This window comes from Vidua macroura, chromosome 23 (assembly GCF_024509145.1).
Source record: "Vidua macroura isolate BioBank_ID:100142 chromosome 23, ASM2450914v1, whole genome shotgun sequence".
In the NCBI taxonomy this organism is placed as follows: domain Eukaryota; kingdom Metazoa; phylum Chordata; class Aves; order Passeriformes; family Viduidae; genus Vidua; species Vidua macroura.
The window spans coordinates 1,335,911-1,349,903 of record NC_071593.1 but is presented as its reverse complement, the minus strand read 5'-3'; the positions used below and the strand labels follow the sequence as shown (position 1 = coordinate 1,349,903).

At 45.0% G+C, this 13,993-nt stretch overlaps 1 protein-coding gene across 6 annotated transcripts in view; it reads right to left on the bottom strand.

Moving 5' to 3' along the window:
• Positions 1–13,677, bottom strand: part of FHAD1 (forkhead associated phosphopeptide binding domain 1) — a 30,159-nt gene extending 16,482 nt beyond the window's left edge. For 2 of the 6 annotated variants that reach the window (XM_053997373.1, XM_053997374.1), the window contains exons 1-4: positions 12,629–13,675; positions 8,393–8,466; positions 2,709–2,815; positions 2,258–2,464 (exon numbers count right to left, since the gene is read on the bottom strand). In XM_053997373.1, coding sequence (XP_053853348.1) covers positions 2,258–2,464; positions 2,709–2,815; positions 8,393–8,466; positions 12,629–12,759 — 519 coding nt within the window. In that variant the 5' untranslated portion in view covers positions 12,760–13,675. Of the gene's footprint in view, positions 1–2,257; positions 2,465–2,708; positions 2,816–8,392; positions 8,467–10,600; positions 10,671–12,628 lie in introns of all 6 variants that reach the window. The other 4 variants (XM_053997377.1, XM_053997378.1, XM_053997375.1 and 1 more) reach the window with 4 other exon arrangements.
• Positions 13,678–13,993: the final 316 nt, after the last annotated feature.

The window sequence follows — 13,993 nt, the reverse complement described above, 5'->3', positions numbered from 1 at the left end:
ACTGTGCTGCTCTCCTGATGAGCAGAGCTTTCCAGGGCAGTGGGGACCAGCCACCAGCAAGGTCTCAGTGACAAGGGCTGCATGAAACATCTGCCAGCAGGGTTGGCCCTGGGTGTGGGTCCTGCAATCCCTGGCTGTTAACAGAGCCCCAGACCCCAGTGCAGGCTCCCTGCACCTCCAGCACCTTCCCTTCTCCCAGGGCACATCCCAGCCCTGCTGCTTTTGCTCATGCTGCTGCCCACTGGCACAAAATCCTGACAGAGTCTCTGTCTGGGCATGGCAGGGTGCGATTCCCAGCTCCTCTGCCCAGCACCTTCCTCTCAGACTCAGAGGAGCAATCCCTCCCCTGCCAGACACTTCACAGACGAGGTGGTTCCCTCCCTGCAGGCAGCAGGGTCAGGCTTCAAAGCTGCTCCTCCAAAGGAAGATCCCAGAGTGAGGAAAAGGCACCCCATGGACAGGCTCTGTGTCGCTGTGCAGACCCGATCCTGTGCTCACCTGCCCTTGGGAATCCAACTGCTCACTGCTCCAGCACCATCTGGCTTTACCTAGGCAGCATCTTGGATTCTCCAAGAGCCAAAATGATACAAATATTACTGGGGATTATCAGTACCTCTATGTTTTATTCGAAACCCAGCTTCTCTCTTGTTAAGTGGCTTGGGAGGAAACATAAAATGCAAATAGAGGGAAAGGACATTTCCCAGGTCTTCCTTTGCTAATGCATCTCTGTCCCGCGCTTTTCCATTTTCCTACCGAACTGCCTGAGTTTCTTCAGCAGAGGGAGCTCCAGCTTTTCATTTCCTCTTCCCCCGTGACAGGAAAGATGTGTGCTAATGTCTTTACAAATAATTTGATGGGTTAAGGTATGGGTGTTACAGTCTTTGAAATGGGTCTTAATGTCTCTACTGACTTTGGGCAGCAGGTTTGTTGCAGAGCCCAGACAGCTCGGCTCCTGAGATAGGCAAGGGTCTGCACAAGCCGAACTTCTGAACTTTGGGGTAAAACTGTAAGTTCAAGCGGGGATATGTGGTAGGTGGTTCGGGAAGGCTGTACCTTCCCAGTACCTCAGCCAGTGGGGAAAGGAAGAGGGCAACACGCAGCTGGGAGTTTAGGATAGAAGGAGGCTGCGCCCTCCGAAACCCCGAGAGAGAGAAAACCCCAGGGGCATGTGCCCCAGTAGACTCTCTCCCTTTACTGGGAGAATAATTCATGTGGGAGATAAATTGGGAGAATTATTTATCTGAATGAAGATGAAAGACTCATCTGTCTCCTTTTTGGACATAAACCTCTGGCTTTTGTGGATTTTCCTGACACCCACCTTTGGCACCTTTCCTCAGGATCTCCCAGACGAGCTGGGAGTGAGTTTCTGCTTCTGGAACCTTCCATGGGCAGCAGCACCCACCCACCCACCTTCCCCAGGCACCTTTCCCTGGACATGCCCACCCACCCTTGCCCAGGCATCCTTCCATGGGCCATAGCATCCATCCTTCCTTGGGCACCTGTCCTAGGGTGATGTTATGGTGCTTGTATCCCCAGTCATGTGTTCTGTTTATGCTTGATGTTACTTCTGTGCTTTCAGGACTGGCTCCGAAAAGTGAAGGTTTGTTTTGTCTTGTTATCAGCTGGCTCACCTCCCCATGGTCTGTGTCTAGGAGAGGATAGGGCTTGCTGGCTTGCTTTTGCTTTACTCTCACTCCTGCTTTTTGCTTTTGCCCTTGCTTTTGCTTTTGCATTTTTTTGTTAGTTCAGCTAGGCAGTCCGATTTTTTCCCTGGACTGTTTTTCTTTCCCTTTCCTGAATACCATTCGAACCTGCTCTGGACTGGGACCTGGGAAACACCGAGAAGCCTGCATTTTGTGACCTGAGCCTGCATTTTGTGACCTGCAGGAGCCAACCCCAGCGCCGGAGACCAAGGACTGGGCGACCACTCCCAGGAGAGACTTTCTGAATTTATCATCTCTTCAGAGTGGTGAAAGAGTTTTTGTCATCTGGTGTTCATTTTTTTTTTTTTTGTTTGTTTTTTTTTTTTTTTTTTTTTTGTTTTTTTGTTTTTTTTTGTGCTGGGGAGTGCTTTGCCTGGTAAATAAATAGCTTTTTTTCCACTTATCTCCGAGGAAATTCTTCCCGAACCAGGTGGGGGAGGGGCCGTGGGGGTTTGCTTTCTGGGGTTTCCTTCCAGAGGTTTTCTCCCAAATTTGCCCAAAACCAGGACAGCACCTCTCCCGGGGCACCTTTCCCCAGGCATCCCCCCCCCTACCTGGGCTGCCCCATCCACCACCAGCTCGAAGGACGCTCCCGCGCTGCCGAAGCTCAGGATGTCCCCCGGCCTCACCCTGACGGCCGCGTTTTGGACCTGGCAGCTGTTGACAAAGGTGCCGTGGGGGGAGTTGAAGTCTTGAAGGATGAAGCTGTTGTTTGAGGCAGAGAATTCCAGGGCTGCATGACGGTCTGCTACTCCTGCAGCCTGGGAGCAGGCAAGGGACAGGCAGGGAATGCTGCTGGGGGTGGCTCCAGGTTCGTCCCTGCATTGTTAAACCCCTTCCCTGGCCATCAATCCTGGCATAAACTGGTACCTCCACACTTTGCACGGAGGACTCCAGCACATCCCCTCCCCTCCCCTCCCCTCCCCTTCCCTCCCCTCCCCTCCCCTCCTCCCCTCCCCCCCCCTCCTCCCCCCGTTTTAGGATGCTCGGCTGCCTCGGCCTCACCTGCAGGACGATGTCGGCCCCTTTGTGGCTCCCGATGGTCGTGGTGTGGGATTTCAACTGGAAACACCCCTCCGGGCTCTTTAGGAAAGCCGGCATTGTTGGCGAGGCTTGCACCAAACAAGTAAGTCCTCAGTCAGCAATTTCCCCCCAACACACAACCTGAGCCACGAGTGGCTCTACAACTCAAACACTAACAACTGTACAAAATGACCCCAAGAGCGGCCGTGTCCCAGCTGGCAGTGTGGCTGCAGTAGCCTTGGAAACCTCAGCCACGCTGGGGCCTGCTGCTGCCTGCCTGGTGAGTTTTTCCTCTTCGATTTGTTTAGTTGTTTTTTTTTTTTTTTTTTTTTCCCTTCTTTTTCCAAGCAACTGTCCCAACAGCACAACACAGCTCTGTGCCGGCGTGGCCACAGTGATCCCATCAATCCCATCAGCTGGGGACATACATGGGAATGTGTATCCCAAACCCCACAGGGGCCCTGCCACCTGCTAGGACTTTTTGCCCTCATTTTACTTATTTTTTTTGTTTCATGTTGATGTAAATTAAGGGCCAGGAGACCAGCTGCTTTGAAAAGGCCTTTATTAGGTGATCAGCTCTGGGTGGGGGCCCGAGGGGTCGCGCACACCGTCGCTGCTCCCTTCGGCGACGCAGAGGAGGAGGTGGTCAGTTGTGCTTCACAGCAGAACTAGGGCTTCCGTCCTCGAGGGCGTGCCTAGGAAGACGATTAATGGCTCCTAGACTAGGGTCCTCATCTCGGTCTGACTACTTTCAGGTGGTGGTGACCTCCAGAACTCGATTGATGGCATGGGAGGACTCTTCCCACTAGGTCTAGTCACTTGGTTCCTCGAGTTTCCACGTTAGTTTGGTGTTTTTAGGCCCTTTTGGTGGATTCTGTTCTGCTTCACCTCATTTGCATACTGCCGAGGTTGTTTCCGGCCGCCATTTTGGGAGCAGCGAGGGCAATGCCCGAGGGATTGAATGAGGGTAACAATAAGGGATTTAACAAGGGGTAACAGGGGGGTATTATGCAACCCTAGTGAACATGGGGGAGCATATAACAACCAGGGGGGTATTACAACAAGGGTACAGTCAGAAGGAACATGGGGAGACATATAGAAGCAGCAAACAGGGGGTGTATTACAACCAGGGCACAACTGGAATGAACAGGGAGAGACATCCACAGTGGGAGACATAACAAGGGGGGTACAATTGGAATGAACATGGGGGCACAACAAATATGCACTGAATTCATTCATAACAATGTCATGCACACATAGACACACACACACACACACACACACGTCTTGCAACCTCAGGGAAGGGGATGAACATTGCTGTCAGGTGGATGCTGTCACCCATCAGCACTTTGCCATCAATATTCCTTGGTCCTAGGCTGCCATACCTCCTTTTTTTAACAGAATAGAAAGGAAAAAATCCCACTTGCCACCAACACCCTGCAATTTGCCCTCACCAGTCCTACAAGATTTCATCATACGCCTTTTTGAGGTAGAAGTAGCACATTTGGCAAATTAGAGCTTCTCTGAAAACTTTTACCAGTTTGAAGCCATTCTTTTGTCCTGTCACTCTGTGCTCTTGTATTAATCTGTACTGAAACTGATGTCAATTTTTACTCTCAAATGACTGATATAAATAACAAATATAGTTATTGGCTTTAGCATTTATGCATTACCATTTGTTTTGCAAGGTATTATTGACCACAAAAATCCTGATATGGTACAACTTGTAGTTACTGCTTTTGACATAGTATAATCTGTCTATATATGTATACACCATATAGCTTTTATAAATAGTAGTGTAATATATTCTATCATAGACCATAGTAAAATAGAGACTGTGAAATGTTAAAATGCTTTTTCAGGTAACTAACTCAGAAAATGGTGTGAAATAATTAGCTGATTTCCCACATTCGGGAACTATCTTATCTGAAAGACAAAATAACAGAAACCAGAGCATTGAAAAAACCAAGAATTTATTGATCCTTGTTATCAGGGAGTGAAAATACAACAGGATGGAAGCACAAGAAAAAATACAATATATTGGTTTAATCTACAAGATGGCATGAAGACAAGTCAAAGATTAAAATCAAGTAAAAGAACATCTAAACTCAAAGGAATGTTTGAATATGTATAAACTTGTGAATATGCATGTACCCCCTGTAATGTAACAGTATATAGAGAACATGGTGTAAGTTAACCCTGTGCTCTTGGCAAATAGCCAAGCACCCCAGCGCTGGAATTTATCCCTTTTATCCCTTAATAAACTTTTATAAAAGTTTAAAATAGTGAGCCATGTTTCTCACATTACTAAGCTGTACAGAAGTGTATCTGAGGAAGTGTAACTGAAAATAAGTAATGCTATGAAGTTGTAATAGAGATTTTTCTTCTTGTTCCCTCTTACTTTGCTGTGATTTACTCTTTTTTGTGTTTTGTGTTGACTTTATCTGGGTCTCTCACTGTCTCTCTTTTGCTCACTCCCCTGCCTCTCAGTCTCTCTCCCTCTCTCCCTCTTTTCTTCCCTTTCCTCCTTGCTTGGCCCTTTTTACTCTCTCTTTTGTCTCCTCTTACTTTCTTGTCTCTCTGCTCGTTTTCTCTCTTCCCTCTGTCACGGATATTTTGTCCTGTACCTTTTCCAAGTGATAAACCCACACACACAGAAGTAGAGGCTCGCTGCCAGCTGCAGTTGTGTAGTGCACCTGGACCAGCATCTGAGCATTTCAGCAGTTGGAGGTTCAGCAAATCCTAGTGTCATAGGTACATATCATAATATTGGCTTTTTGCAAATATTAAAATGGATTTATATGTGCAGTGTTAAAGTGACTTTGTTATAAAGACATAGCTTTTATTTCTGTTGTTAGTCAAGCTTAGTGAAATAGCTGATAGAAGTATGCTTGTGTTAAAATGCCTGCTGGGATAGGATCACACCCAATGGACATATGAAGAAGACACCTGCTACAGATCTGCCAACCATCAGCACTCACCACCTAAAAACAGTGTGGACCAAGCCCCAAAAACTGGAGGTGATAAGAATGGACTAAAAGCATAACCAAGGAATCTGCATGCTCTAAAAAGGTGGATCCAAGGAGGAGCCATGCTAAACAGTTCTTGGAACATGTAAACTAGTTTGGGGAGAAGTTTACTATGCATAAGGGTCTATGAATATGCAACAGGCTGATGTTAGGGAAAAGGTATTTAAGGGGTATCCCCGAAGATAACAGTGTGCTCTTGGGCCGTAATTTTGCTTTACTATTTTTGTCTCCTATTGTCCTTTATTAAACTTTTTCAGTTTTCACAGCAGAGTGAACTTGATTTTCACGCTAGAATCCTTGAACCCCTAGGTTGGAAGGAACCTGAAGTATAACCTATTTCCAGCTCCTCCCTCCCTGCCATGGGCAAGGACAGCTTCCACTAGACCAGGTTGCTCAAAGCCCCATCTAACCTTGCCTTGAACACTTCCAGGGTTTCTCCTGTCACACTTCCCTGGACAGTCTGTGCCAGTGCCTCACCATTATCACAGTAAAGGATTTCTTCCCAATACCTAATGGAAACCAATCCTCTTGTATCCTGAAGCCATTTCCCTTGTTTTATCACTACCTGCCCTTGTAAGAAGCCCTTCTTCAACTCTCTCACAGCCCCATGAGGCACTGGAAAGCCACAATAAGAAGGCCTGGAGCCTTCCCTTCTCCAGGCAAATAAACAACTCCAAATCTCTGGTCCTGCTTCTATAGCAGAGGTGTTCCCTCCCTCAAATCATTTGTTGTCCTTTCCTTCCCTTCACACTCTCTGTGACAAGAGCAGCCAAGTAGCTGTACTAGATTTTGATAGTTTTTGATGTCTCTTGACATTAAATGATGAATTTAAGATTTAAAATGTGTTCCATTTATAGAACTCCAAAAAGGCTTCTGACTTCAGACAAACAACAGTAACATTCTGAAAAAACTACATTAAGACAAACAAGAAGAGTTGTTAATTAGAAGGTAGGATAAGTAGGGAGAAGATTTAAATTGACAGTAAATGCATTGTTATGTCTAAAATTAGAAATTATCTGCATCTTTAAAGCCTTTGAATTTGCTTTTCTATTGTTATTAAAAAAAAAAAAAATTCTTGTATTCTGGAAATCTTTCTCCCAGGCATGTGATGCGTAGGAAAAAGAGGTGAAGAAGCAAAAGAATGTCCACATTGCAGATGTGGACAAACAACTTGCTCTTCAGAAGGAGGAGGAAGTGGAAAATAAATTTAAAAAGCTGAAGGTGCAATTAGCTGTTTGACTCTTTACTACCTTATGTGAAAAACTACAGAGAAATGGAAAAGATATCCTTGTCAAAGCTCTGTTCCTTATAAAATTGGCTGCACTTAGAAGCAAGATGAGGTGAATTTCTTCTGCATAACAATGTTTGACCAATTGAAACTTGCAGTTCAGTAGTTTTCTATTTATGCTAATTTAATTTCAAAGAGAAACAAGTCTTTATTTTCTGAAATAGGGGATGCTATCAGAACAAATTACAGGTGCTTCACAAGAATTCTTGGGGTGATTAAAAAAAAAAAAGATTTAAAGCCATCTTCTCCCTCCAACATTGTGGGCAGTTCCTAAATAAATACAAATAGTTGCCCTAAATAAATGAGAACAGTTCCATGCTTTTCACTTGTTTAGAAAGTAGGTGGTGAGGTTCCCTGCCAGGATTTGATGTCACAGAGGTCAATACAGACTGGGGGCATGGAGTCATTGACATTGAAGGGACTTTTGGAGATCCTCCAGTCCAAGCCCTCGCTCAAACCTGAGCAGATTGGTCAGGGCTCTGCCCAGTAATCTTTTGAGTCTCTCCAAGGATCAACAGTCCACCACCACTGCGAGCAACCTTTTCCAGTGTTTGACCATCCTCGTGGTAGGAAAAGCTTTTTCTTATGTCTGTAAGCATTTTTTTTTTGTATTTTAATTTGTGCCTGTTGCCTCTTCTTTCGCTGGATACCACCCAGAACAGTCTGACCCTGTAATGTGTTACTCCCTCCCACCAGGTATTTATGCACACTGGTTAATTAAGATGCCACCTCTCAGCTCTTCAGCCTCTTGCACGTCAGATACTCCAGTTGATACTTCATCACCTTGGTGGCATTTTTCTATATTTCCCCTTCTCTCAAATCCTGCCTCAGTTTATCCAAAATTCAGAATGTTCTTTCACTGCAGGTTTGAGGTAATTTCTCTGGACTCTCAAGGTTGGGAATATCAGGTGCCACTGGGAGCACATCAAGGAAGATGAAAATATCCACCCACTGCTCCACACTTCAATCTCTGATGGGCTCAGCTTGGTTTCACATTGGTGTCCTCTGTGTCATCTCAAAGAGCAGTGATGCCACATATATGACACCACTTCTTGCTGGTGTGTTTTGATGCTTTTGTCCAGACAAAAACCCCAAACCAAACCAAAAAACAACAAAACCAACCAACCAACCAACCAACCAACCAACCAACCAACACAACCCCCCCCAAAAAAACAACAAAAAAACCCCCAAAACCAACCAACCAACCAAAAAACCCAAACAAAACCAAACAAAATCAAACCAAACCAAACCAAACCAAAAACACCAAAAAAACCCCTCAAACCCACAAACACACACACACACGAAACTCCTTTCACTCTTGGGGCAGTCTGCCATTCCCCAGTACCCACCTGAGTTCAGCAGTGGTGATTCTGTCTCAATGCCCCTCCTGCCCAATGCCATCTGTGCCAGTATGAACTGCAGCCTTGGAAGAAAAAGCCAAGCTTTCTTTAGAAGAATTTAAAACATGATTTAGATCTTTCTAGGTCCCCATATAGAAATGTGGATATAGGATGTGTTTTATTTTACATACAACATACAACACATCCCATATAGGATGTGTTAAATAAAACACAATTATATTTGCACACTTTTCTGTCTTAAAATGAAACATCTTTTAGGTATCAATGTATTTTTTTGCATCTATGCAGTCTACAGTAAAGTCTGATGTTTGAAACTTGACAGTATTTTGGCCTAAAGCAAACTGTTTTATATAAGGGTTGGGTTTTTTGTTTTGTTTTGGTTTTGTTTTGGCTTTTTTTGTTTGTTTCTCTTGGTTGCTTTTTTTCTTTTTAACAGTGACAATATTAAAGAATAATGTGCAAATACAGTTTGAAATAGTTGCCTTTTTTAAAACAAACAGTTATTCTGAACACTGGTTTACTGTATTCATCTGGTGTGGTTGCACTCTGCAACCATGGTGCTCACAAAAGCATTTAGAAATATCACAGTGAAAATTTTTGCTTTGGTATTTTAAAAGAAACCAGCTTAGGCCCCATTGTGCTGCCCACATGCAGATATGTGACATTTTCTACCCTGAAATGGCAGCTTGGTTTGTGTTGCCTTGTCACAGTACAGTTCTTTGTGTGCATTGTGGTGCATTTACCTATGGCTGGTTTTGGTCTTTTTTTTTTTCTTTGTTAGAAAGCCATTTTTCCTAATCTCTCAACAAAGAAAAAAAAAAAAAAAAGAAAAAAGAAAAAGAAAAAAAAAAAGAATGTAAACAGCACTTACAGTGCAAATCATGGCATTGACCCTCAGAGTTTTTATGTGCTGTATTTTTAGAGACAACGAATTAATATGTGTTATCTACTGCTTTTTGAAATTGCAGAATGTTTTGTGTTTTATAACAATGAGACCTGAAAATAGTGATGTGTGTGCTGAAAACTTTGCAGGTGTTCCCTCTAAGTTTCTTTGGTACTGAATTACAGACACATTTCAAAACTATCAAAAAAACATTCTGTGGAAAAACACACACCAAAGATATGTAAGACGTGTGAAACTCTCAGCCTTGCAATAAATGCAGACAAATTCTTCTGTAATCGCTTGAAACACACATTATCATACAGAGCAGTTGATTAAACAATATTTCATCTCAATATCTATTTCTAATCAATACCCCTCTAATTCCTAACCCCATGTCTCACAGTCATATGAAAGTAATACAGCTGTTCTTCACAAAATCCTTTTTCTGAGGAATTATAAGGAGAGTTTTTTTATATTTTATTGAAGCAAGTCAGCTGCAGATACAAATCAAAATGTACTTTTACATGAGTACTTCAAAATATTGAAATACAGGCAGTTGAGCAGAGACAACTGTTTGGAAGAGGTCAGAAGTGAAACCAGCAAGTATTTGTTCTTATCCCATAAATATTCGCTACAAACTGGACACATTAAAATTATATTTTAGCACCAGTACCGTATGGTAATTTTCGGTATTCACAGAATACCCAAAAGCAAACGAAACAGATTTTCAATCCATTTTGGTATTTGAAAATGTTCCATATTATCTATATGCAAGGATATAATTTTTAGTGAGAATGCTATTATGTTGTCACAATTATTTCAGCGTGAGGAATAATTTATTGAAGGTTTTGATTTATCAGGGGTTTTAGAGTCAGGAGCTGCAATTTATCCAGGAGTATGTTAATCACAGATGGATCCCAAGCTGCATGTTATAGGCTTCTTATTGGTCTTCTTTGAATAGCAAATGGTGAGACACTCGGTTTGTTGTATATTGCCATTTAGAGAATCCTAGTATTAAATATACTATTAAATACTAGTGTTAATACCTAGTATTTAATACAAATACTATATTTAATTAATTTAAATTTGATATGAATTAATTATTCATTTAATACTCAATTTAATATTCATATTGTTATACAACATTTAATGTAATTGCATATTTATATAATATATATTCAATATTTAATATTAATTATTTATTAGTAATTAAATAATTAAATAATAGTGCTAATTAAATTATGCTAATTAATACTAATTACTAATACTAGTTTAATACTAATACAACCAAATACCTAGTATTAAATACTTACTAGTATAAAATACCCAGTATTAAATACTGCAGTCACATTATGCTTGGGTAGCTGTGGACATCATCAGGCCCTAAATAAATATGGAATTTCTGCTCATATTGATTTATGCATTAAAAATAGTTAAGTCTCTCATTTTTGTATATAGAGAAAAGTACTATTAATTGATATACTACTTGATTTCAAAAGAAGAATATATCTATTATATACAAGATTTTAGAATATAAGAAATTATCAATATAATTAGATAGGGTTTGAAAATAGAAGTATAACTTTTCTATATATAAAAAGCTTGAAAATCTAAGAGATAATCTATATGAAGGAAATAAAAATAGTGTGTGTTTACCACTCTGTCCTGCTCACTGCCCCTCACGTTCTCATTTGGGCTCAGGGTCCTCCTCCCTGAAAATCTTTCCCTGTTGCTCTGTCCTTTTATCTGTCTGTCCTTTTCTGCTCTGTCCTTTTACCTGTCCTCCCTGCCTCATTCATGATCCTTCTTTTTTATTCTCGGTTGCTCTGTCCTGCTCTCTGTACCATTTTATCTTGCTGTGTCTTTCTGTGCTGTTCCCTGCCCTTATTATTTTTTTAATTCGTCTGTGTTGTGCTGCCCATTCATTTTATTTTCTTCATCTCCATCCTGGCACCCTGTCCTCATTTTCCTTTCCCTGGCCTGCTCTCTCCTGTGCATCCAGGCACAGTTCCCCAGGTGGGGCAGGTGGTGCTGCCTTCAAGTGAGGTGGCTTGGTGGTGGACTTGGCACTGCTGGGTTAATGCTTGGACTTGGATCATCTCAGAGTTCTAGCCCAACCTAAATGGTTCTGTGGTTCTCGATGTCTCTCCTGCTCCCCTTCCCCTACACTGCTGCTCCTCTCTTATTTATTTTTCTTGTTCCTGTCTTTTCTGAGTTTCTCTGTCCCATTACAAGACTTGTGCTTTCTTGCTGCAGCTGGCATCTTCCCCTTCCTTCTTTTCCTTCCTTCCTTCCCTTCCCCTCCCTCCCTCCCTCCCTCCCTCCCTCCCTCCCTCCCTCCCTCCCTCCCTCCCTCCCTCCCTCCCTCCCTCCCTCCCTCCCTCCCTCCCTCCCTCCCTCCCTCCCTTCCTTCCTTCCTTCCTTCCTTCCTTCCTTCCTTCCTTCCTTCCTTCCTTCCTTCCTTCCTTCCTTCCTTCCTTCCTTCCTTCCTTCCTTCCTTCCTTCCTTCCTTCCTTCCTTCCTTCCTTCCTTCCTTCCTTCCTTCCTTCCTTCCTTCCTTCCTTCCTTCCTTCCTTCCTTCCTTCCTTCCTTCCTTCCTTCCTTCCTTCCTTCCTTCCTTCCTTCCTTCCTTCCTTCCTTCCTTCCTTCCTTCCTTCCTTCCTTCCTTCCTTCCTTCCTTCCTTCCTTCCTTCCTTCCTTCCTTCCTTCCTTCCTTCCTTCCTTCCTTCCTTCCCCCTCTCCTCCCCCCTTCCTTTCCCTCCTTTCCTTCTTTCTCTTCCTTTCCTCTCTTTCTTTCTCTTTTTTCTCTCTTTTTTCTCTTTCTCTCTTTCTCTTCTTTCTCTCCTCCTTCTCCTGAGGTGTGGCAGTGGCAGTGTCTCCGGATGACAGAGCAGCCCTGCTGCAGGAATTTCTCCCGTGTGACAGGATTAATCCTTCCTCGGGGCAGGGCGATGTCCAGCAGGGATGAGCGATCCCCCTGCTCCTGCTGGGCCCCGCTGACAGCTCTGGCGCTGTCCACGCGGCCCAGACAGGTTTTTGATGGCTCTGGCGCACACAGTTGGTTTTGTCTCCATGCAGTGTTGTTCCTCTGTGGGTGTTTGTCTCGAATCATGTGCAAAAAATACTAAAAATGGTAACTTTTCTTATGTCTTCATATATATGCAGAAAAAAAGATATAAAAATTTATTTCCAATACAACCCCGTATCTACTGTTTTACATGAAGGATCTTAGGGGATAAGGAATTCTAAATACAGATATATGTAAAAACTGAAAATACAAATATAACCTCTGTATATATAAATTAAACAGTAAAGGGCCCGAAAAGGGGAGAACATATGACCTCAACGAAGACAACAGGAGCAGCTCTGTGCGATCAGAAGTTTTTTGTGCATCACTGGAACACCAAGTCCGGAACCTCGCCTGGGCCTCCAGCGCTGCTGCGGCCTGCGCCGGCCGCGGAGCACTGCGCATGCGCGGCGCATTTGGCGGCTCGGACCGCCACCCGCAGGCCAACGGCGGCACTGCAGCCACGGCAGGCGCGCATGCGCAGTGCCCCAAGCGCTGTCTGGCCCCTCCCGCAGACCAAAAGCGGTACTGCAACTGCGAAACGCGCGCACGCGCAGTGCCTCCTCGGGCCGCCGCCACCGCGCTTTCCGCGCCTGCCGCCGCCTCCCGCCGGCCCCGGCGCCCGCGCCGTGCCCGGGAACAGCGTTGGAGCACCAGGCGCGGGTCCCGGCTGTGCTGGCAGTGCCGGGCGAGGACTGCAGGGAGCCCACGGACCAGCGGTGCGGCTGCCAGGTGGCATTGGGCTGCGGCTGCAGGAAGTCACCCGACAAGTCACGCAGGATGGCGGCGTTGCAGGAATTGGCGTCATTCCACTCTCAAGATGGCGACCGCGTAGAAATCACGTGTCACAACACTCAAGATGGCGGAGCAGGAAAAAACCCACAAACCTCGCGGCGCCGCACTCAAGATGGTGACAGAGTGCAGGAAATGACGCCACACCACTCTCGGGATGGCGGCCCGGGCGGGCAAACCAGGCCATCCTTCCCAAGATGGCGGCACTCTAGACTTGCTCTAGGGGGAGGACAAAGAACCGCAGTATAACCTCTCTCCTCAGAAGGAAGCCTTACTCCTCAGAAAGGAGCCTCTCTCCTCACAAACGAGTCTTTCTCGTCACGAAGGAGCCTCTCTCCTCACAAACGAGCCTTTCTCCTCAGAAGGGAACCTCTCTCCTCAGAAAGGAGCCTCTCTCCTCAGAAGGGAGCCTTTCTCCTCAGAAAGGAAATTCTCTCCTCAGGAAGGAACCTCTCTCCTCAGGAAGGAACCTTTCTCCTCAGGAAGGAACCTTTCTCCTCAGGAAGGAGTCTCTCTCCTCAGAAAGGCATCTTCCCCCCTGAAGCCATCCCTGACCCCAGCTTGGAGCATGATCTTGCCACCACACTTCTCGGCCTAGGGATGAGGGCGGTGGCTCAGCCGGAGAGGGTGGGTGGAGGCGGGCGGTGACAGGCAGTGACAGGCGGTCACAGGCGGTGACAGGCAGTGACAGGCGGTGACAGGCAGTGACAGGCGGTCACAGGCGGTGACAGGCGCTGACAGGCGGTCACAGGCGGTCACAGGTGGTGACAGGTGGTCACAGGCAGTGACAGGCAGTGACAGGCAATCAGTGACAGGCTGTGACAGGTGGTCACAGGCGGTGACAGGT